Consider the following 21,957-nt stretch of genomic DNA (forward strand, 5'->3'; position numbering starts at 1 on the left):
GTTGCAAAATGAACTCTAAGAGTGGGGGTTGGTAGGATATAGGAGGATAATTGTGTCATGATATACTTGAATGATAATGTCCTTATAAAACCCATTACTACATATAATAAATATGTCTCTCCAAGAACATTCTGTAGATGATGATTAGTCTGACTTTTTGTCATCAAACCCACGCTGCTGCACATATAGATATGCACATTTTAAACAAGTACTTTCAATGATCACAAAACAAACAAAACACAGATGATCACTTAAAGTGTAGGAGGACTGTAGATAACATAAAGTACCTTCTACTTTGAGCCTATTGACCCACAAAGTCCTAAAAATAGGTGAGGAGACAAAAAACTGAAATCAGTCATGAAATTAAGTCACCTCATTTACAGTTACTTCAAAACAACTATTACCTCACAAGATCCAAACATGTTTGCAATTGTGCGGTTCACAATAGCTTTATAGAAGATCTCTTGTTTGTTAGAAAGTGGTGCATAAACAACTACTTCTCGCTTAGGAGGGACTTCAAGAGCAACATCAGACTTCAGTCTTCTCAGTAGAAATGGAGTTAAAATCTAAAATTTAAATATAAACAAATAAGTGAGCATTAATTATTGTTGTTCCCCACACCAGAACACTGAGCCAACATAAACCCTTTCTTTCTCTTGAATATCTGCTTGAGATTTCCTCTTCCTAAAGTATCTCCTTGAGATTTCCCCATACTAGACTAGCACTTGATAACTTATAAACACATATATAATCTAAGACACCATTACAAGCTTACAAATAGTTGACTATGGTTGCTCATGCCTTAAATCTAGCACTCCAGTGGCAGAAGCAGGTAGATTATGAGTCAGAGGCCAACCTGATCTACAGAATAACCTTGTCTCAGGGAGGAGAAAAAAAAAAGTTTACACAAGCCGGGCGATGGTGGCGCACGCCTTTAATCCCAGCACTCAGGAGGCAGAGGCAGGCGGATCTCTGTGAGTTCGAGACCAGCCTGGTCTACAGAGCTAGTTCCAGGACAGGCTCCAAAGCCACAGAGAAACCCTGTCTCGAAAAACCAAAAAAAAAAAAAAAAAAAAGTTTACACAAATATATGTAGAGAAAAAATAATTGCAACATATATGCCAGTAAGTTACTTGTAGTATACATTAGAAACCATTGTTGAGAAATGGGTTTTAAAACATAATTCACAAAATAACTATAAGAAATCCAGACATTTGAGTATCTTTGGTATGGTAATGAGATTAATCCCAGGTTTATATAAATTCCTTTCAACTCTGATTTTATTGTTTTATATATACAAAACCAACTAGTTTAATTTAAATTAATTTTTTCAATTTAATTTTGCCAGATATATAAATTCTTCCTGGAGAACAACTGCCTGTTTTTACAGAGCCTTATATAGTAGTGGGGAAATGGCTCAATGGTAGAAAGCTTGTCTGGGACACACTACCAAAATAAAGGCGACAGGTGATATAAAATTTAGACAAAAGAGTCGGTTTCTAAAGACAAGCCCTTTAACCCAGAAATCTCTTCTATGAAAACAGGAAACAGGAAGAGACTTAAGAACAGATATTTTAAGCTAATTTATAATACAGGAAAAATATTGATATAAAAACTATATATAATTATAGAGGGGCAGGACAACCTGATATTAAAGCACAATTAAAATCCAATGTGTCTGCCCAACACTCAAGAAAAAAACAAGAAAAACTTATATAACATAAATCAAAACAAAGTCCCTGTCTATATAGTGAGGCTAGCCATGGCTACACAACAAGATCCTGTCTTTAAAGAAAATCAGTAAGAGATAAAATATAATGTGTCAAATATTCACACAGGAAAAACTTTAATCTCTTTTAAGGCATAGCAAAAATAACTTCTGTAATGAAAAACTGTTTAATTCACAAAATATACCTACACAAATGCATATACAGTTGACAGGGGTATGGAAGGACAAACAACACAATAAACATACAGGTAAGGATGAGGACTTGGAAAGGATTATTTTTATTTTCTACTGTTTCACCTTTTTTTAATGAGCATAAATAAAAAAATTAAAAAACTGAATAAAATTGTCAGAGTACAATCAAAATGCTTCAAAGCCTATGAGATCTTTGAAAGTTTGTCTAAAGTAAACATAGGTATGATGGATGGTAGAATGGAATAAGGCTTTCAGGAAGCATGAAACACAGTGGATCAGACAATAACGATGAAAGGAAGTAAACCACATAAACATTATTGGCAAATATTGCATGAACCTACAAGTTTTTAATTGTCTAGCTGATAAATAAAATGGTAAACCAAAAAATGTAAATGAAGATGTATATTTAAAAGAAAAAAACAGCGAAATTTAGCTGATTATTTGAGTTTCTGCCATAAATCAATATGACAAGTCAAAGTAGGGGAAAGAAATTAAATTTAAGGTGACTCATTGTTCAAGTCTCTACTACAGGGGTTAAGACCCTAGAATTACTTATTTTTTAAGTATGAAGTGAGCAGAATAAGGAGGTTCAGCACCTGGTGAAGCATATGTAAAACGTTCTGTTCTCGCTCTTTAGCTATAATATCTTCAGCAGTTTCAGAAAGGCTAGTGATGTCAAACCAAGACTCAAAGCTAGAAAAAAAAAATGATTACAAGTTAACCTAACACATGAATTCAATTATATTTACATGATACATATATATAGTTCCATATTTTTAATTAATTCTTATTTATTTATAGTTTTTTTGCTTTTTGTTTTGTTTGTGTGTGTATGTATGTGTTTGTTTGTTTGTTTTGAGATACACAGGGTCTCATTTAGCCCAGGCTGAACTCAAATTCACTATTTTGCCAATTTTGACCATGAACACCTGGTCTTCTTTAACTCCCCTGTCCCCACATGTTGATATTTATTTTATTTTTGGTTTTTCGAGATAGGGTTTCTCTGTACTGGACCTCACTTTGTAGACTAAGCTGGCCTCAAACTCATAGAGATCCACCTGCTTCTGCCTCCTGATTGCTGGGATTAAAAGTGTTCACCACCACACCCAGCTTCCAAATGCTGATATTATGGGCATATGCCACTATACACAGCAATTTCATATTGGCTTGTGTATTAAAGGCAATTTTTAAAATTCAATTAAAATCTTTATTCCATGAGAATTGTTCTGAAATCTGAGAGGGGACATTTTTTCTAAAAAAAGATAATCATATACAAGTCAAATACAAGTTATAGAATGAAGTTTCTTGTTCATTTGCTTTTGTCCTGCTAAGAATAGAAACCAGGGCTTCAAATATGCTAAACAAAACTTTTTCACTGAGCTACATCTCCAGTCCAAAGCACTTATTTTATGAAAACATTTAAGAATAGTTATATAAGTGATGATGCTCTTTTTGAAAACCAAATCTGAATGGTATCTCTGTACAGGTATAAATCTAACATATAGCTGTTGTTACACATACATGTTAAGAGTAGGTGTGATGCTAAGACTGGAACAGAAGACTTTCCATACCAACAACTTATATCCTAAGCCCTTGGGTTTTGGCTACATAGCTTAGGCCGGCTTTGAACTCTTAATCCTCCTTCCTCAGCAAAGGGATAGCAGGAATGCACTAGCACACGTAGTTCAAAGTTTTTAAGTTCAATATAACTATAATATTAAGCGGAAAACGGGAATGATTAGTTCTTCCACATGTTAAGAAGGGAGGAAATAGTTTAAAGAATGCAGGTATTCATATAGTAGACCACGTATTCTCAAATATAGACAACTCGATGTATGGTTTTAAAATTAAGATTTTCAATTTGCACCTTAAAACTAATTCATATATCTCTTAAATTTATCCTTTAAATAATGTTTGCATAGTTACAATAAGAGCTTGGCATTATGTCAGAGTTGAACAATCAAACTTAAAATGCATTCTCAAGATAAAACACCAGATTTCTCATATTCAATTAGCTTTCTTCCCTCACTAATGCCAACATAAATATAATTCAATTATTTTGTCTGGTGTGGAAAGTCCCTTGTATGCTGTGTGTTGCTTTTATTGGTTAATGAATAAAGAAATGTGTTGGCCTGTGATAGGGCAGAGTAGAGGTAGGCAGTTCCTGTGTGATTATGTTGAGTCTGGACAGTCAGGAACAAGCAGCTTCCAACAAACAAACAGCTTCCTACAACATTTTGTCCTCAATCTTTTTGCTTTATTTCACATTGGTTTTTCTTACTAATAATCTTTTTCTAATCTGAAGATAATTCTCTGGAAACTTTTGGAAAATATAATTTAAAATTCAAATATAGCAACAAAAAATATTAGGTTGAAACTGGGAATTTCAAAGTTTTATCTAGTGCCAACTAGTCATATTTTTTTAACAACTTCTAACCAGGCTTCCTTATATGAAATAAAGAACACAGCTAAACTCTTCATCTGACTGAGCTATCCTGTAAAATATCCATATGAAATGAAAGCATTTTAGAATTAAAAAGCTCATGTTTAACTATTATTTTTCTTAGGAAAAACATTTTAAGGTATTGTAAAATTATTTATTTGTGGAAGGGTTGTACACACGTGCCGCAACACCGGAAGGGAGACAGAAAAGCAAACATGCAAAAGTCACTGACTGCCTGGTAATTCAGGCCTTCAGATTTAGTGGCCTTCACTTGCTGAGCCATCTTCGTAATCCCTTAAGGGATTGTTTTGTTTCCCTTTAATCAACCTGAATGTTTTAAATCTTTATCTTCTCTCATATATATTCTGTCAAAAGGAGAAAGCATATTATAGAGTACAAATTGGCTAAAATATCATTTACATTCAGCTACCAAAAAGAAAGGAATGAGTTTCAGCTAAGAACACAGATTTTTAAGGTCAAAAACCAAACAAACAAAAAACAGAAAACAAGTAACTACCTTACTTACCTTTTCAAGTCATCAAATACATCTGGTAACAAAAAGTTTAGCAATGACCAAAGTTCTGATAAATTGTTTTGCAAGGGAGTACCAGTCAAAAGAAGTTTGTTATCAGCATTGAACCGTTTTAACTCCCTGATTAGCCGGCACTTCATATTCTTAATCCTGTGTCCTTCATCTACTATTAAGTATTTCCAATAGCAATGCTAGAAAATGAATCGAGAAAAGAAATTTTAAGAATCAATCTCATAATTTTTTCTCAAAACACTTCTAAATGTAAGACTTCTTTTAAGGGACATTTATTGAACTCCATCAAATGTCATTTTACTATCTATTGGGATTATTCTTTTCTCCTGTTGTCATAATGATAATAATTAAATTCATAAACCGAGTGCCAATTATGTTCGTTCACTGAAAACCCCCTGATATCACTTGTTAATATTTTTATTCATTCTGAAATCAAAATGTTTAGCTTTCCCCTTGGTGCTTTGCCATGTGACATTAGAGTCCTGAAAAACTGGTATTAAAATATTAATAGATTAATGAAAGAAAAAAGAAACCTATCATTAGTTATATGTACTCCAAAATATGGTTTCATTACTTATTTATTTTTTACTTTTATTTATTTTGTTTAATTGGGATATCTCTATGTATTCCTAGCTAGCCTGGATCTCAGAGATCACCTGTGTATGTGTATGCCTCCTGAGTGGCTAGTATTAAAGGTGTGAAACACCAGACCAGCTTGCTCCAAAATCTCAAAGCAGTTTTGAAACTTTCATTTTGAGACCTACATATAAGACTAATAATCTTTTTTTATTATTATTATTTTTTTAACCACTAAGAGATGGATTAGTGATTAAAAGCACTTGTTGCAGCCAGGTGGTGGTGAAGCACACCTGCCTTTAATCCCAGCCTTCTGGAAGCACAGGAATGAGGATCTGTGAGTTCAAGACCAGCCTGGTCTACAGAGTGAGTTCCAGGACAGCCAGGGATATACAGAGACATCGTCTTGAAACTCCACCTCCCCCCCCAAAAAAGCCAGACGGTAGTGGTGCATGCCTTTAATATCAGCACTCAAGAGGAAGAGGCAGGTGGGTCTCTCTGAGTTCAAGACCAGCCTGGTCTACAGAGTGAGTGGCAGGACAGGCTCCAAAGATACACAGAGAAACCCTGTCTCGAAAAATAGAAAAAGAAAAGAAAGAAAAACAAGTAAAACAACAACAAAGAAAACCACTTGTTACTCTGCCAGAGGATCTGGGTTGTACACCCACATTGAGGCTCACCATCTGTTACCCAAAACCTAGGGGATTCAATTATCTCTTTTGACCTCAGAGGGCACCAGGTACACATACATTCAGGCATAACACCCATCAAATCAAATAAAAAAACTTTTTTGTCTTCAAGAAAGTAAAAAATGATTTTAAAAATGAAATGAGGTACATTTAAACTTTATACAGTTAATTCCCAACAGAATTTTAAAAAAAATTATTAAAAAAGTATTATCACTTTTTAAATATAACAACTAAAGGGGCTTACTTTTCTGGTAACATAAAAAGCCAAATAATCTGAATAATCTCCCACTACAAAACCTGTATTTAAAAGTGCAACATAAAACATGAAATAAGTGAAAGACAAGAGAAAAACCAAAAAGGGAAATGAGATGAAACCTACTAGTAAGTAAGCACTGATATCTTTGCAGTCATCAACACCAATCTCAGTTCCACTACCAACAAAAGCTAAAACCTTAGAAACAGTTAAGTGGCTCAGTGGGAAAGAAAGATGTTCACAACTAGCAATAGGAACTGACAAGGAAGCTTCACTGTCAATATAAGCAAGGTGAACATATAAATCATGAGTCATCAGGTAAGAATCAAGTTACAAAGAAGAATGTATAGTCTGATTTATGTATAAATTGTATCTGTTACCTCAATAGTAGTTACTTAAGTCGAAGAATTCTCATGTAGAATTACAAGCACTCCATATTACTTGAAGTGAGCTCTCACTATGTAGTGCTGGCCTATAACTATGTGGACCAGGTTGGCATACCTATGCCTGCCAAGCACAGGGATTAAAGGAATGCACTACCATGCCTACCCATACATTAGTTTCTTATATAAATGTTTACTGTAAAGAAATAGCTTTTAGAATTTGTGTGTTTGTGTGTGCGTGTGTGTGTCCCCTTGAAGATAGGGTGTAACTCTGTGATGCAGGCTAGTCGTAAGTCAAAGTAATCCTCCTGCCTTTGCATTATGAGTACTGAGATTACAGTCATGACACCAGATGCTATTGTTAATTTTTAACAGTACACATTTTTATAACTATAGAGCTATGGCTATTGCCAAATCACATTCAACAATACCATACACACAAATGGAACATTTGATAAACACTGTCTGTGGATGTATTAGCTATTACTACTCCTCTATGAGTTGTGTTTTGATGTCATATTTTAGCCACTATCTATGCTACTTTGTTTCATGTAAAAAAAAAGCTAAGGATTTGGGCAGTGGTGGCACATGCCTTTAATCTCAGCATGCTGGAGGCAGAGGTTAATCTTTGCGTTTGAGGCCAGCTACATCTGCACAGTGACTTTCAGAACAGCTAGGAACATGAAGAAGACCTATCTTTAAAAAAAAAAAAGGAAAGAAAATGCTAATGAAACTCACTCAGGATCAGAGAAGGAAATACAAAGCAGTAAGAACTACATGTAATTCAGCTGGAGTAGTGAGAGAAAAAGGCAATTAACTACATGTAAAAATAACTATTTCTAGTCATATTTGAATAAAACTGGACCAATAAATCACAACTACTAGTTCTCAAATTGATCTATAACATATTTACAGATCAGATTTATGTATGTATGTATGTATGGCTGATTCTAATACTTTATTATGGCCAGTTTAAAATATCAAGAGTTTTTTATTCTAACAGACAACAACTTTCAACACAATCTTTCTATAGAGCCTCCAGCTTCTAAAGGAAATACAAAGTAGTACATTACTTCAACTACAATGAAACAAGTGTTAATGGATGGTAATGCATGAATTGAAAAGTCTGAGTCGGGGCTGGAGAGATGGCTCAGAGGTTAAGAGCACTGGTTGCTCTCCTAGAGGTTCTGAGTTCAATTCCCAGCAACCACATGGTGGCTCACAACCATCTACAATGAGATTTGGTGCCCTCTTCTGACCTTCAGGGATACATGCAGGCAGAACACTGTATACAAAATAAATAAATTTTAAATAAATAAATAAATAAAAGTCTGAGTCATTAACTATAACCATCTATTGTACCTGTAAAGCATTCTGGTCTCTCATGGCTATTTCAAATGATGTGATTACCACGGGATGAATCTGCAGAGTCCCTTGTCTTTTGTGGATATTCTTTACCAATTTTCGACGTTCCTGCCGGGTTCCATGATACAACATAGTAGGAATCTATAAGATTATATTAATTCAGAACAAAATATGAGTTGAAAAATAAAGAACAAATGACTTTCTAGAAGATAATTTTAGTTCTATTTCCCTATGACAAAATAAGTCAACAATAAATCATTTGGCTAACATAAGAGAAAATGGGGGGAAAAGCACCCCTAAACCCACAAAAACAAAATGGTTTATGAGACAGATGAGTAAGCCAATTCTGGAACATATTCCTCTCAAGTATTCTCAAGGCAAGGACATAGACAAGATAGCATGTGTATGCAGTACTTGTGCTTAAAAACAAGCACTTATAAACAAGCTAGGCGCCGGTGGTTAATCCCAGAGAGGCAGGCAGGTCTCTGTGAGTTCAAGGTCAGTCTGGTCTACAAAAGCTAGTTACTTCCAGGACAGGCTCCAAAGCTACTGTGAAAGCCTGTCTCGAAAACAACAACAAAAAAAACAAAAACAAAAAAACCAACAAGCAAAAATAATCACTTATAAACAAGTGCAAAAACAAATCTTTTGCAATCCAGAACTCACTATTTAAGGAACTGATACCAAGAATGAATATCATTGTAGGGAGTGGGGAGATAACATGTATTTGGGTTTTAAAAAAAAAAAATCCCTAGAAAAATAAACATAAGGGGGCTAGAGAGATGGCTCAGCAGTTAAGAGCACTGATTGTTCTACCAGAGGTCCTGAGTTCAATTCCCAAGCAACCACATGGTGGCTTACAACCATCTCTAATAAGATCTGGTGCCAACTTCTGGCCTGCAGGGACACATGCAGGCAGAACATTGTATGCATAATAAATAAATAAATCTTTTTAAAAAAAAGAAAAAGAAACATAAGGAAACTGGAGAAACAATTCAGCAGTTACAGTACTTGCTGCTCTTCCAGGACATGGCTTCCATCCCCAATTCCAGTTCCAGGGGATTTGATGCCCTATACTGGCACAAGGCATGCATGTGGTACACATTTAAAAATAATTTTAAAAATAAAAGGAATAGTCAAGCAGTGGTGGTGCACACTTTTAATCCCAGTGCTCAGGAGGCAGAGGCAGGTGGATCTCTGTGAGTTTGATGCCAGCCTGGCTTACAGAGCTAGTTCCAGGACAGCATAGCTACAGCTGTTACACAGAGAAACCCTGTCTTGAAAAACCATAAAGAAAAAGAAAAAAATAACAAATAAAAAGAATAAACATGACATGCTGAGCAGTCAAGAGGTTGAGGAAGCAAGACTGCATTGAGCTAAACCTCTGAGAACAGCTGGGCTACAAAGTTGAAACCATGTCTCAACAAATCAAGCAGAAAAATAAACACAATAAAGAATATTCTTTTATGTAGATCTGTCTCAGATGAATAAATCTGTGAAATCCCAAATATAATCCCAGGACATTTTAAGCAAAACAAACCAAAGAAAAGGGCTGTTCAAATTGAATAAGTCAAATTAGACTCAATATTTATGGGAATCTATTAAGTTACTATGGGTGATCTATAATTGAAGCAACAAAACAGAATAAATATATGCAATAATATTAATGTAAGAAAATATATCTTACTTCTGGGGTAAATCTTTTGAATTCAGCCATCCAGTTTGGAAGCGTAGACAAAGGGCCACAAACAAGAAAAGGTCCAGGTACTCCCCTCTGAATCATCAATGCAATTGTAGCAATGCACTGAACAGTCTTTCCCAAACCCATTTCATCTGCTAAAATGCCATTAATTCCATTTTCCCAAAGCATCTGGACAAAAGAATACACTATATGTAAAAATGAATACAAACATTTACTAAATCAACAAAGGATTCTGTTTAAAAACACAATCAAAACTATGAGGCCAAAATAATAAAATAAATTATAACAGAAGTCCTTTATCAAAGCCATAAAGTGTTGAAGATCTGACAAGTTCATTTTCCTGTTAAAACACTCAGAAAATGCATAGAAAGGACTGGAGAAATGACTAAGCAGTTAAGACCATTTGCTTCTCTTCCACAGGATCAGAGTTCAGATCCTACCATCTGTAACTCCAGCCACAAGGAACCCAATGCAATCTTCAGGATTCTGCACTGTTCAATAGACAAGTACAAGGTACACATGCATACTCCCACATTGAATATATAATAAATTTTTAAAAAATACACACAAATATTTCCTTTATACTAACAGAGCAACTTGAGTAGTGGTATATAATCTACTAAATTATTAGAGAAAAGCCAGGCAGTAGAGGCACACGCCTTTAATCCCAGCACAGAGACATGAGCCAAAACATGAAAACACACACACACACATTATCAATGATAAATAATAAATAAAATCTGAAAGGCAAAATAACTTAGCAAATAGTGCTTGCTGTGCAAGTCTGCTGACCTAAGGTCAACTGTCAAACTCCACCTAAAGATGGAAGGGAACTGACTCCACAAAATCATTTTTTGATAATCAACATGTGTTGTGGTGCGCACCCCAATCCCCACATAGACACAATAATAATAGAATTGTTTTTAAAAAGGAAACAATTCATTACCCTGAGCCATTCCATGCCTTCTACTTGGTACCACCTCATCACTCCTCCTGTGAAGTGTTTTGGTTGTTGAAAAGGTACAGGCTGCCCATTACATTTCCGAACTGGGTCAAAAAAGGATTTAGAATTCTGCCTAACCGTTTGAGACAATCTATCTTTAATTATACTATTTGAATCCTTATTTTTCTGAAGATCTTCTACACAGAGATTAGCAGTGGAAGAGCTTTCATCCTGTAATGAGAAATATTTAATTAAAAGTTTGATATTAAACGCTGCTAACAAGCTGTGGCATAGATCTCAGTGGGTAAAAATCACTTACTATGCAAGCCTGGAGTCCAGAGTTCAAAACAAGCATGAGAAACCACTGATAGCACTGACTTCCCATGTACACAGAGGCACACACACACAACGTGCATGAAATATTTTTCAAAAAAGAAAATGTAACAAAATCTATAATGCTGTAGCTACTAGATCTGGAGAATAAAACCTGTATGCACAGTAAAAAAATCTCAAGACACTTCCATTCCCACATAAAAGTGAAGTCATTTAAAAAAAAAATGTGAAGGAAAAAAAAAAACAGGGCTGGAAATACCTCATAGTCTTCTGAACTTGCAGAAGACTAAGCTCATTTCCCAGTACCCTCCTCCACTCTAGCTCTGGAAAATTCCTTTTATGGCCTCTTCGGGTATTCAAATTCACATGTATACATACATAGACACATAAATAAAAATAATCTTTAGGTTGGGCAGGGATAGCACATGCCTTTAACCCTAGCACTAGGGAGGCAGAGGCAGGTGGATCTAAGTCCAAACTCAGCCTGGCTAAAGAGTGAGGTCCAGGACAGTTAGTGCTACACAGAAAAACTCTGATTCTAAAAACTAAAGAAAACAGTAAGAAGAAGAAAAAAAAAGCAATCTTTTAAAAAGGAATGTGAGTGTATTTCTACTTGTGAAACTCAATAACAACTTAATCAATGATGGTTTAAAAAAATGCCCTTTTTCTTTGTTTGGGAACAGCCTCCTATGTAGCATAGGATGGCTTTGAACTTACTTACTATGAATGCCCAACTAGTCTCAAACTCATAATCCTCCTGGTTCACCTGAAATTACTGGTAATATCAGGCTCAAGATGCCATTAACTCCTGTTTTAAAATGGTAAGGAGTGGGGTGGTGGCAGTGCACATCTTTAATCCAGTACTCCAGAAGCAAGCAGATCTGAGTTTGAGGGGAGCCTGGTCTACAGAGGGAGTTCCAGGACAGCCAGGGCTATTACAGAGACATTCTCCCTCAAAAAAAAATAGACAGACAGACAGACAGACAGATAGATAGATGTTCAATCCCTGGGACCCACAAATAAAGAGAAACCACATTCCCTAACTAAATGAATGTCTATCAAAAATAATAAGCCGGGCGATGGTGGCGCACGCCTTTAATCCCAGCACTCGGGAGGCAGAGGCAGGCGGATCTCTGTGAGTTCGAGACCAGCCTGGTCTACAGAGCTAGTTCCAGGACAGGCTCCAAAGCCACAGAGAAACCCTGTCTCGAAAAACCCAAAAATAAATAAATAAATAAATAAATAAATAAATAAATAATGCCAAAGGGGCCAGTCAGATGTCACAGAAGGTGCCTACTATCAAGCCTACGTTGTCTTCTGAGCTCCACACAAGTGCCACGACACATACACATCATGCACAGAACACACAGTAATAAAATTTATAAATCTTACCTCATTGTCCTTATGCTTTTTAGCCACTGACAAAATTTCCTAAAAGGTTGGAAAAAATAAAAATAATGTGTAAGATTATCACTTTCATGACCCCAGCAACATGGTCCAGGCAAACTAATACTACTCTCATCCTTAATCAAAGAGGCATCTCTTTATAGTGAACAGTAGTGAATGCAGAGATGCATGGCTGATGAAGACACTCAGGACCTATGTTTAGTCCCTAACATTTTGGGGGAAAAGGGCAGGGAGAAAGAGATCCAAGAAAAGAACATGGGATGAAATACTTTAAAGAAGCATGAGCTGGTAGTGGTAATGCCTTTAATCTCAGATTTGTAGAGGCAGAGACAAGTAGATCTCTGCAAATTCAAGGCCAGCTTCATCTACATAGCAAATTCTAAGCTAGTTAAGGCTAAACAGTGAGACCCTGTCTCAAAATAAAAAATGATTAACATTAAATTTAAGATTCTTGCCAGGTAGTGGTGGCACACGCCTTTAATCCCAGCACTCTGGAGGCAGACAAATCTCTGAGTTCGAAGCCAGCCTGGTCTACAAGAGCTAGTTCATCCAAAATAGTCCCTCACTGCCTCCACACATTATTGCTATAAGCCAGAATGCTTTGCTCTATTTTCTCTATCAAAAAAATTCTGATATTAATTTATAAAAATCCACTTAAGCTAATAAATATATGATAAAGGCTGATATAACTGTTTAATACTGTAACCCCAGCATTCAGGAGGCTGGGACAGCAGAATCCAAGTTAGAGGTCAGCCTGAGCCATATACTAAGACTCTGTCTCAACAAAATTAAAATTAGGGCTAGATTGATGGCTCAGTGGTTAAGAGCATGGAAGTTCAATTCCTACCATCCACATGGTAACTCACAATCTTTCTGTAATTCTGGTTCCTGGGGATCTGATGTTCTCTTCTGACTCTTAGGACACTACAATACATACACAGGCAAAACAGCCATAAAAATAAAAGTAAAATTTTTTTAATTAAGTAGCTTTGTTTTCTTAAAACAGGATCTCACTACATAGCCCTGTCTGGCCTAGGAACTATGTAGACCAGGCTGGACTCAAAACTAGAGATCCACCTGTCACTGCCTCCCAGTTGCTAGAATTAAAGGCAATTGTCACTGAGTCCAGTTAAGTAAATACATTTTCAAAGAAAAACCTACAGTAGGTTTTAGTCAACATCCAATATTAAGCAACCTCCTTAGAGTATTACCTCTTTTGACATGACCTCTGCAATGTTGTATGATTCTTCTTCTCTTCCTCTTTTTTTTCTCATGACTATAAAACAAAACCATGTAATTTTTTTTATAGCAAGTAAAAACAGAAAAGCAAACATACATTCTTCAAGCAGGAACAAAGTTAATTTACCTGGATTCTCTTCGCTTGCATCAACTAAATTTTTAGCCTATAAAATAAAGATTTAGAATGTTAGTATTTTTGTTATTAATTTTATGTTTCGCCTACATGTATGTCTGTGTACCACGTGCATGCCTGATGTTGTGGAAGCCCATAAAGGTGTATTCGTTCCACCTTAACTAAAGGTTAGAGAGTTCAGACTTATTCTTGCTTCTTCAAGGTTATATGACTAGATGCTTGAGATAAAGTGTGACTACAGAATATTTTGCCTAGACAAAAGAATATTTTGATCTAGGGCGTGGTTACTTAATGTTTTGAGACGTGAAGAAACGACATTTGTTTGTTCTTTGTATTATGGTAGAAACGTCTTTTGTCCACCCCCTTTAGATTTGAGTATATAAGAACTTTGAAAAACTTAGGGTGGATCACAGCATTCACTGGATGCCCTCCTGATTCTGTTATCTCTTGTCTTTTTCTTTCTTAATCCTTACTCCTCCCTTATATACAGACAATTAACTTTGGCAGAACCCCGAGACGGTGCCCAAGCACAGAAGAGATCAACAGATCATATGGGTGCTATGAATGAAACTCAGGTCCTCTGGAAGAACAACCAGTGCCCTAATAACTGCTGAGTCATCTCTTAAAACCTTAGAATATTATTTATATTAAGGACATTTATGTTATTACTTTCTTTTATTTTTCTTTTGAGAAGTTCTTACTACGTAGCTTTAACTGGCCTCAAATTTGTTATGTAGACCAGCCTTATAATTTCATCTTTTTTGCCTGTGTGTACCAGGCATGGCATCACACATTAAAAACGTACTGACTAAGGGCTATAAAGATGACTCAGTGGTTAATAGAATCTCCTGTTCTTACAGAGGACCACTTTGGTTCCCAGCACCCACATTAATCATGTCATATCTGCCTTAGGGGAGCTAATGCCTCTTCAAAGACTCCATGATCGCACAAGCATGGCAGGTGATTACACAGAAAACACAGACATTGATACACTATAAAAATATAAATATTTCCCAATGCGATGCCACATACTTTATTCCAGCATTTGGGAAGCTAAGGCTGACAGATATCTGTGAATTGCAGACCAGCATATTAACCCCATTTATTCATCATGCTCATACAAAAAGCCCTAAACTTGGTGAATCACAAAAATAAAGACATAAACATGGAACAAGGACATATTAGGAAGACGGGATTCAACGGAAGTGAGTGGAGAGAATAATGGGATGAATACAACCAAAATACTACCAATAATTAAGTAAAAAAGAGGGAGATAGCTCAAAAGAAACTGGAGTTTGGATTTGAAAATTCATATAAATTCTGGATGGGCATGTGCCCCCATTTAATTCCAGTGCTCATAAGGAAGAGAAAGACGGGGATCCCTGGAAAAAGCAGACTAGCTAGACTAGCCATACCGGTGAATTATAGGTTCAACTGAGACCCTGTTTCAATGAACATGAAATGACCAAGGAAACCTCCAAACAGACAACCTTGGGACTTCACACGTGTACACATGTGAACATCCATAAACATTCAGACACATCAAATACACATAAAAATGAAAAGATACTTAAAAAGAAATAATAAAATCTTGTAAAAGATTTAAAGAGCCAGGTGGTGTGCACCTTTAATCCCAACACTCAGGAGGCAGAGGCAGGCAGATCTGTGAGTTTGAGATCAGCCTGTTTTACAAAGTGAGTTCCAGGACAGGCTCCAAAGCGACACACAGAAACCCTGTCTCAAAAAACAAAAAACCAAGAGGAAAAAAAAAAAAGATTTGAAGAGAGGGCCAGAACGACTGCTAAGTACTGGCTCCTATCCAGAGGATCTAGGTTCAATTCCCAAAAGTCACACAGACGCTCACAAATATCTTTAACTATAGTTCCTGGGAATCCAATGACCTATTCTGGCCTCTCCAAGCACCAGGCACACATGTGGTACACAGACATATATACATACATGCAAGAATTCACTCAGATTCATAAAATAGAGTAAACCTACAAAAAATATTTTTTTACTATCTATTAAGAAATTTAATTTATTTTTATCCTATGTGCATTAGTGTTTTGCCTGCATGTATGCCTGTGTGAGGCTGTCAGATCTTGGAGTAACAGGTGTTGTAAGTTGCCATGTGGGTGCTGGGACTTAAACACAGGTCCTCTGGAAGAGCAGTCAGTGCTCGTAACCACTGAACCATCTCTCCATCCCAAGAAAAGTTTTAAAGAGCTGAAAGTTAAAGCAAACAAATGAACAAGCTGAACAATTTCAGTTCCAAGAGATCTGACATCCACATTGGGCTCCCAGGGGCACTCCAGACACACAATGTACTTACACACACATAGGCAAAACACACACACACATAAAATAAAAATAAAATCTTTTAAAAAGGCCGGGCGGTGGTGGTGCACGCCTTTAATCCCAGCACTCGGGAGGCAGAGACAGGCGGATCTCTGTGAGTTCAAGTCCAGCCTGGTCTACAAGAGCTAGTTCCAGGACAGGCTCCAAAACCACAGAGAAACCCTGTCTCAAAAAAAAAAAAAAAAAAAAAATCTTTTAAAAAAAATAATAGAATAAAAAATAGAATTTGAAATTAAGTAGATAATGAATAAGCACAAGTAATTTTCTCAAAACTTAAGATAGCATAAATATTCTAAATGACTGAATCCTTCAGTGGTAGATCATTCTCTTCACATATTCAACACCCTGGGTTCAACCATCAGCACCAGAGGAGAAAATTCTGGCTTGTTATTATTACCTCTACAACTTTTAATGATCGCTTTTTTTTCTCCAACTTCTCTTTCTTCTTCTGTTCCTGTAAGATATTTTTTAAGAAATGTGACACAAAATATAACACAATTACATCATCACGTATTCATAATAAAAAAAAGACTAATAATTTAAAAAAAAACTTGTACTTCTAGGCTTTCTAAGATTTCAGGAAACAGATTTACCCTCCTCTGCCACACTAAACTAAAAGCAGACACAATATATTTGACAATAGTTTTCAAAAGGACAGTGAACTGAAGAGAAAACAAAGGCGATGAACTTTCTGACCGCTCAGCCAGTCTGCAAAACATGTTTCAAAGAATAAACAAACCAACAATAGGTAATTCAGTGTTCAGTTATACTTCTATGTAACCTAAGGATAAATAATGTTATTTTTAAAAATGTGATACTTCTCAGGAATAAAATATTTAAATGATCAATACATTATGTAAGAAATCTGAAAAATCGAAGACTGCGTTTCCTCTATTCTTTTATTCAACAACTGCCTGTTGGAACATCTACCTTAATCAGTAAAACTTACACTCTTTTTGTTTGTATAAAGCAATTAATTAATATGCTGCTGCTAAATGTCATCACAATTTGATTCAGTTTAGTTCTGATGCAACATACCTTTGTCCCAGAGAACCAGATCTTACAGACTGAGTGCTTAGGTCCCCATACTGTCCGCCTCAATCCTGCTGCCAAATGGAATGTTTAAGTTGTTCAACCTTTGTTTCTGACCATGAAATGAGGTTCCCACAACCTCCTCTTGCTAGAGCAGCTCACAGAACTCAGGGAAACATTTACTTAAATGTATAGTCTATTACAAAAAACACTGATGAACAACCAGAACAGCACAGCAAAAACAAAGAGAGCTTCAGTGCTCTCTCCAGAACACCATTCTCTAGGGTCCTCCAACTGTGCCATAAAGGAAGCTCTCATGTCACTTTGGAGTTTCACTATGTAGACATGAAGGATTAAAGCATTGATCACAGTCATCAACTAACTTAACCTTGCTTGAAGCTGAGTTATGTCTACACCTCTAGTCCTGCTTTCAGCTTGTTGAGTGACCAAGCCCTAATTCTAGTGAACACACCAGCATACAAAAAGATACCACTCAAAAGGATGATTCAGAGGTTAAGAGCACTGGCTGCTCTTTCAGAGGTTCTGAGTTCAATTCCCATCAACCACACAGTGGCTCACAACCTCTGAAATCTGGTGCCCTCTTCTGGTATGCAGGCAGAATGCTGTATACATAATAAATCTTTAAAAAACAAAATACCACTCTGAAGATCCCAGGGACTCTAAAAATTATGATAGGAGACAATGATCAAACCAAATACTTACAATACTATAATATAGTGGTTCCATTTATATAACATTCTGGGAAAGCACTACTGATCAACAGTGACAGATTCATCGTAAGGTTTGCTGATGGCGTAAGAAAAAATTTTGGAATGGAAATATACAATATTTCATTTGTGCTGGTGATAACACAGGTCTATACATTCACTGATCAAAACTCATCAAATAGGGTCTAGAGAGATGGCTCAGCCATGAAGACCACTGGCTGCTCTTCCAGGACCCAGGTTCAATTCCCAGCATCCAAATGGTAGCAGCCCCAAGCATCTGGAACTCCACCCAGGAAAGCCAATGTCTTCTTTCTTCTGCTCTTCTTGGGCACTAGGGATGCACATGGTGCAGACATCCAAGATACATAAGCCACCATTCACATAAAATAAAATTAATTTTAAAAGCTAAACCATAAACTTGAAATCCCTACATTTTACTATACCTAATTTATATTTCAAAAAGCTATTTTCAAAATGTTTCCAACCTATCATCTATAGTTAATCATATATACATACCTCCAACTGCTGTTGTTCCATTTTAGTCAACAAAAATTTTGAGTAGATATTGCTTTTTTCAAGCAAATGCTGAAGTCTGCGGTACCGAATTTCAGTGGACTCTCTATCCCAAGACATTCGTGCCTATCCAAAGAAAAAATAATCTATGATACTAAATTTTCTAAAGAGACACATGGATCACTCAAAGCCATTCTTCTACATAGTAAGTTAGGCACTGGCCTGACTATACAAGACTCTGTCTCAAAACAAAATGAAACAAAGCAATGAAAATAAAAATAGAACAGAATTAGAATAAAAACAAGAAACAAAACCCAGAAGAACTCAAGTCACTAATAGGAGGGTGAGGGAGAATAGAGAAGACAGAAGGGGAGGAATTAACAAATACAATGGCACATATGAAAGTACCGTATGAAACCCGCATCTCTTTATGCTAATTAAAACAAAACAAACAAAACTTCACTGGCCAGGGTCTACCGCATCTTTTTATAACTAAACTGCTGTTACCCAGGCATAGTGGCAAATGCCCATAATCCCAGCACTCAGGAGGTAAAGGTGGTTAAGAGCACTGGCTGCTCTTCCAGAGGACCTGGGTTCAATTCCCAGAACCCACATGGGTTTTTCACAACTGCCGATAAATAGTTTCAGGGAATCTGAATGCACATGAAATAAAGTTAAATTTTTTAAAAAAATCTTCATTAAGGTTTAACAATGCTAGAGCCTCTAGTTTGAGGCTAACTAGAAATATATGTTATGTTCCAATCTCTACCCAGAGGGAGTTAAGAATGCTGACTGGCAGGGAGGTAGGGAGCTGGTTTAGTTGACCAAGTGCTTACCATGAAACCATGAGGACCTCAGTTAGGACTCCCAGAACCCCATAAAAGTGAGCATAGAGATGTTAGCATTCCCAGCACTGTAAAAGATGTAGACACAGGATCCCTGGGGCTCCCTGCCCAATCTAGCTGAATAGGTGAGATGATGTTCAGTGAGACTCTGTCATGCAGGGCAATGGATCAGTGGTTCAGGGGTCTACAGGCCCTTACCATTCAAGCCTGACAACCTGTGTTCAATCCCTGGAACCCACATAAAGATGGATGGAAAGAGACCTGACTCTTATATAAGGCTATCCTGACTACCACACATGTGCCATGCACATCAATTATTTTTATTTATATGAAGAATGAAAGATACCTGACATCAACTTCCATCCATCCTCCATGTGTCACACAAACACACAAATAAATAAGAAAGAGCACTGACAGATAAAATAATTAATATGAACCATGTGACACATCACTTGTTTCAGGATGGATTATTTTCCAAATTCAGTAGTTTTCTATTTAAGGTAAATGTCCTTTCAAGAAAGGGCACAGGTGATAAAGAAGGGAACTCAGGACATGAGTTCAAATTGGACTTCAATAGCTATTTTTTTTTTATCAAATGGCTCAGTTTGTTCATTTGTAAAATGAATCCGGGCTGGAGATGGCTCAGCAGGTGAAATTGCAAGTACGCTTACAGAGGTTCCATGTTTGGTTCCTGCACCCATGTCCTGTCAGGTGGCTCACAACCTACCTGCTGACCCTAGCTCCAAGACATCTGCAGGCAAACTCAAGTGCACATACCATACCCTCTCACGCACCCACACATGAATAAATGTTTCAAAATAATAAAAAAAAGATGTCCTTTTTTTTTTTTTTTTTTTGGTTGAGACAGGGTTTCTCTGTAGCTTTGGTGCCTGTCCCAGAACTAGCTCTTGTAGACCAGGCTGGCCTCGAACTCCCAGAGATCCACCTGCCTCTGCCTCCCGAGTGCTGGGATTAAAGTTTTAACTTGTCGTGAATATACACACCTCAATTTTAGCTAAAGAACTTTATCTGTAGAAAACTAAAACAAGTTGATAATTTAGGTAGCAAACCTAAGTTAAGTAATTAACTGCAAAGAAATCATTAGGACCGAGGCTTGGTAGCACACTCAAGTAATTCCAGTTCTGGAAAGCTCGGCAGGGGGATCCTGGGGTTTGGTGGCCAGCCTGGAAACCTGAGTAAAACTGTCCCCAAAACAAACAAAACAGGGAAAAAGGAAAAAAAAAAGAGGAGGAAATCAGTAGACCTGGATTTCAGCCCAGCCTTCGATTGAGGCCAGCATCTACTCCATCTCGGTCTCTGTCTACTACATTATGACTCTGGATATTAAAGATTAATTTTGGCCACCAAGCATAGAGTGAAGGGACATATTTAAAAAGCAAATAAAGATGGCAAAGGAAAGCATTCAGCAGTGACACTGAATGAATCTTAATGGTCAAGGCAATCTGAAACGTTCACTCAAGATACGTTCCGACCACTCCCCCCCACGCCTGCGCCCACACCAAAACATCTCAGAAACCTATCACTCAAAGCGCAAGCCAAGATTTCATCTTCACCGTACGGAAAAGATAAGGGACCAGGCTGCCCTAAGTTCACGGAAAGACCAAGCCAGCGGTGAAGGAACGCCCGGGGGAGAACCCCGGGTCACGGGGCATTACCTCTTCTAACATCTTCCGCTCCCTTTCAAGTCCCGCAGCCTCGAGCTGCTCCTCCTCCTCCAGCATGGCTGGGGTAATCAGTGCAGGTTCCGTCGGCTCAGCCATTTCTGGGGCTACGGACCCTAAGGGGAGGAGGGGTGGGGGGCTTTGAGAACGTGGTCGAAGTTACGACTTCTCAACTCCGAAGGTCACGACCCTACTCCCTTCCCGGGTGCATTGCAAGCAAACGCCGAAGCGTCTGGGTGACAGTGCCCATCTGCCCGGCCCCAGGTCCCGAAGGAGGGTGCACGGGAGCCTGGCAACCCTTCCGTGTCGTCGGCAGGCGCTCGCCTCCTTCCCCCTTGGCCCCGGCCCCCGCTGGCTCCCTCTCCCGCGTACGCCGCCGACTCACCGCTGCTGCTCGCGGGCTGCTCCGCAGGCATGGCTGGATAGCCGCCGGGCACCCGGTCGCCTCCTCCGAGCGCCTCCACAGCCGCGCGCTAACTCCTCACAGCCCAACACGCCCAGCGCGCTTCCTCAAGCCCCGGCGCGAGAAAAACCGCGCGCTTCTCCTTCGCGGGAAAACTCCGGCATCTCGCGAGACTTCCGGCTCCCCGCCCACTTCGGACCTCGACTCACGAGATTTAGAGCAGTTCGTCTTTGCGGGCTCGATCTCCGCTCTCGGGAGGCGTTAACCCTTTACCTGGACCAGAGTCTCAGGGAGAGTGGATGTTTCAGGTGCCTGCCTCGAGCTTCTCCCGTGATGGTGGAGAGTCCGCAGAGTGCATGAGGCCAGAGAGACACTTTTATTTAGTCATGGTTCCGAATTGTTCCGCGGTGTGCGAGACCTTTCCACACACACTGACGTGATTGAATACCCCCAATCTCTGGTCCC

At 37.9% G+C, this 21,957-nt stretch overlaps 1 protein-coding gene across 1 annotated transcript in view; it reads right to left on the minus strand.

Annotated features, from left to right (window-relative positions):
* Positions 1-21,600, minus strand: part of Hells (helicase, lymphoid specific) — a 34,509-nt gene extending 12,909 nt beyond the window's left edge. Inside the window, exons 1-13 of the mRNA XM_057778048.1 lie at positions 21,475-21,600; positions 21,084-21,205; positions 18,566-18,688; positions 16,687-16,743; positions 13,926-13,962; positions 13,771-13,835; positions 12,545-12,583; positions 10,823-11,050; positions 9,862-10,044; positions 8,172-8,315; positions 4,891-5,087; positions 2,518-2,614; positions 405-566 (exon numbers count right to left, since the gene is read on the minus strand). Coding sequence (XP_057634031.1) covers positions 405-566; positions 2,518-2,614; positions 4,891-5,087; positions 8,172-8,315; positions 9,862-10,044; positions 10,823-11,050; positions 12,545-12,583; positions 13,771-13,835; positions 13,926-13,962; positions 16,687-16,743; positions 18,566-18,688; positions 21,084-21,205; positions 21,475-21,505 — 1,485 coding nt within the window. The 5' untranslated portion in view covers positions 21,506-21,600. The remainder of the gene's footprint in view (positions 1-404; positions 567-2,517; positions 2,615-4,890; positions 5,088-8,171; positions 8,316-9,861; positions 10,045-10,822; positions 11,051-12,544; positions 12,584-13,770; positions 13,836-13,925; positions 13,963-16,686; positions 16,744-18,565; positions 18,689-21,083; positions 21,206-21,474) is intronic.
* Positions 21,601-21,957: the final 357 nt, after the last annotated feature.

Source organism: Chionomys nivalis, chromosome 8 (genome assembly GCF_950005125.1).
Source record: "Chionomys nivalis chromosome 8, mChiNiv1.1, whole genome shotgun sequence".
Taxonomy (NCBI): domain Eukaryota; kingdom Metazoa; phylum Chordata; class Mammalia; order Rodentia; family Cricetidae; genus Chionomys; species Chionomys nivalis.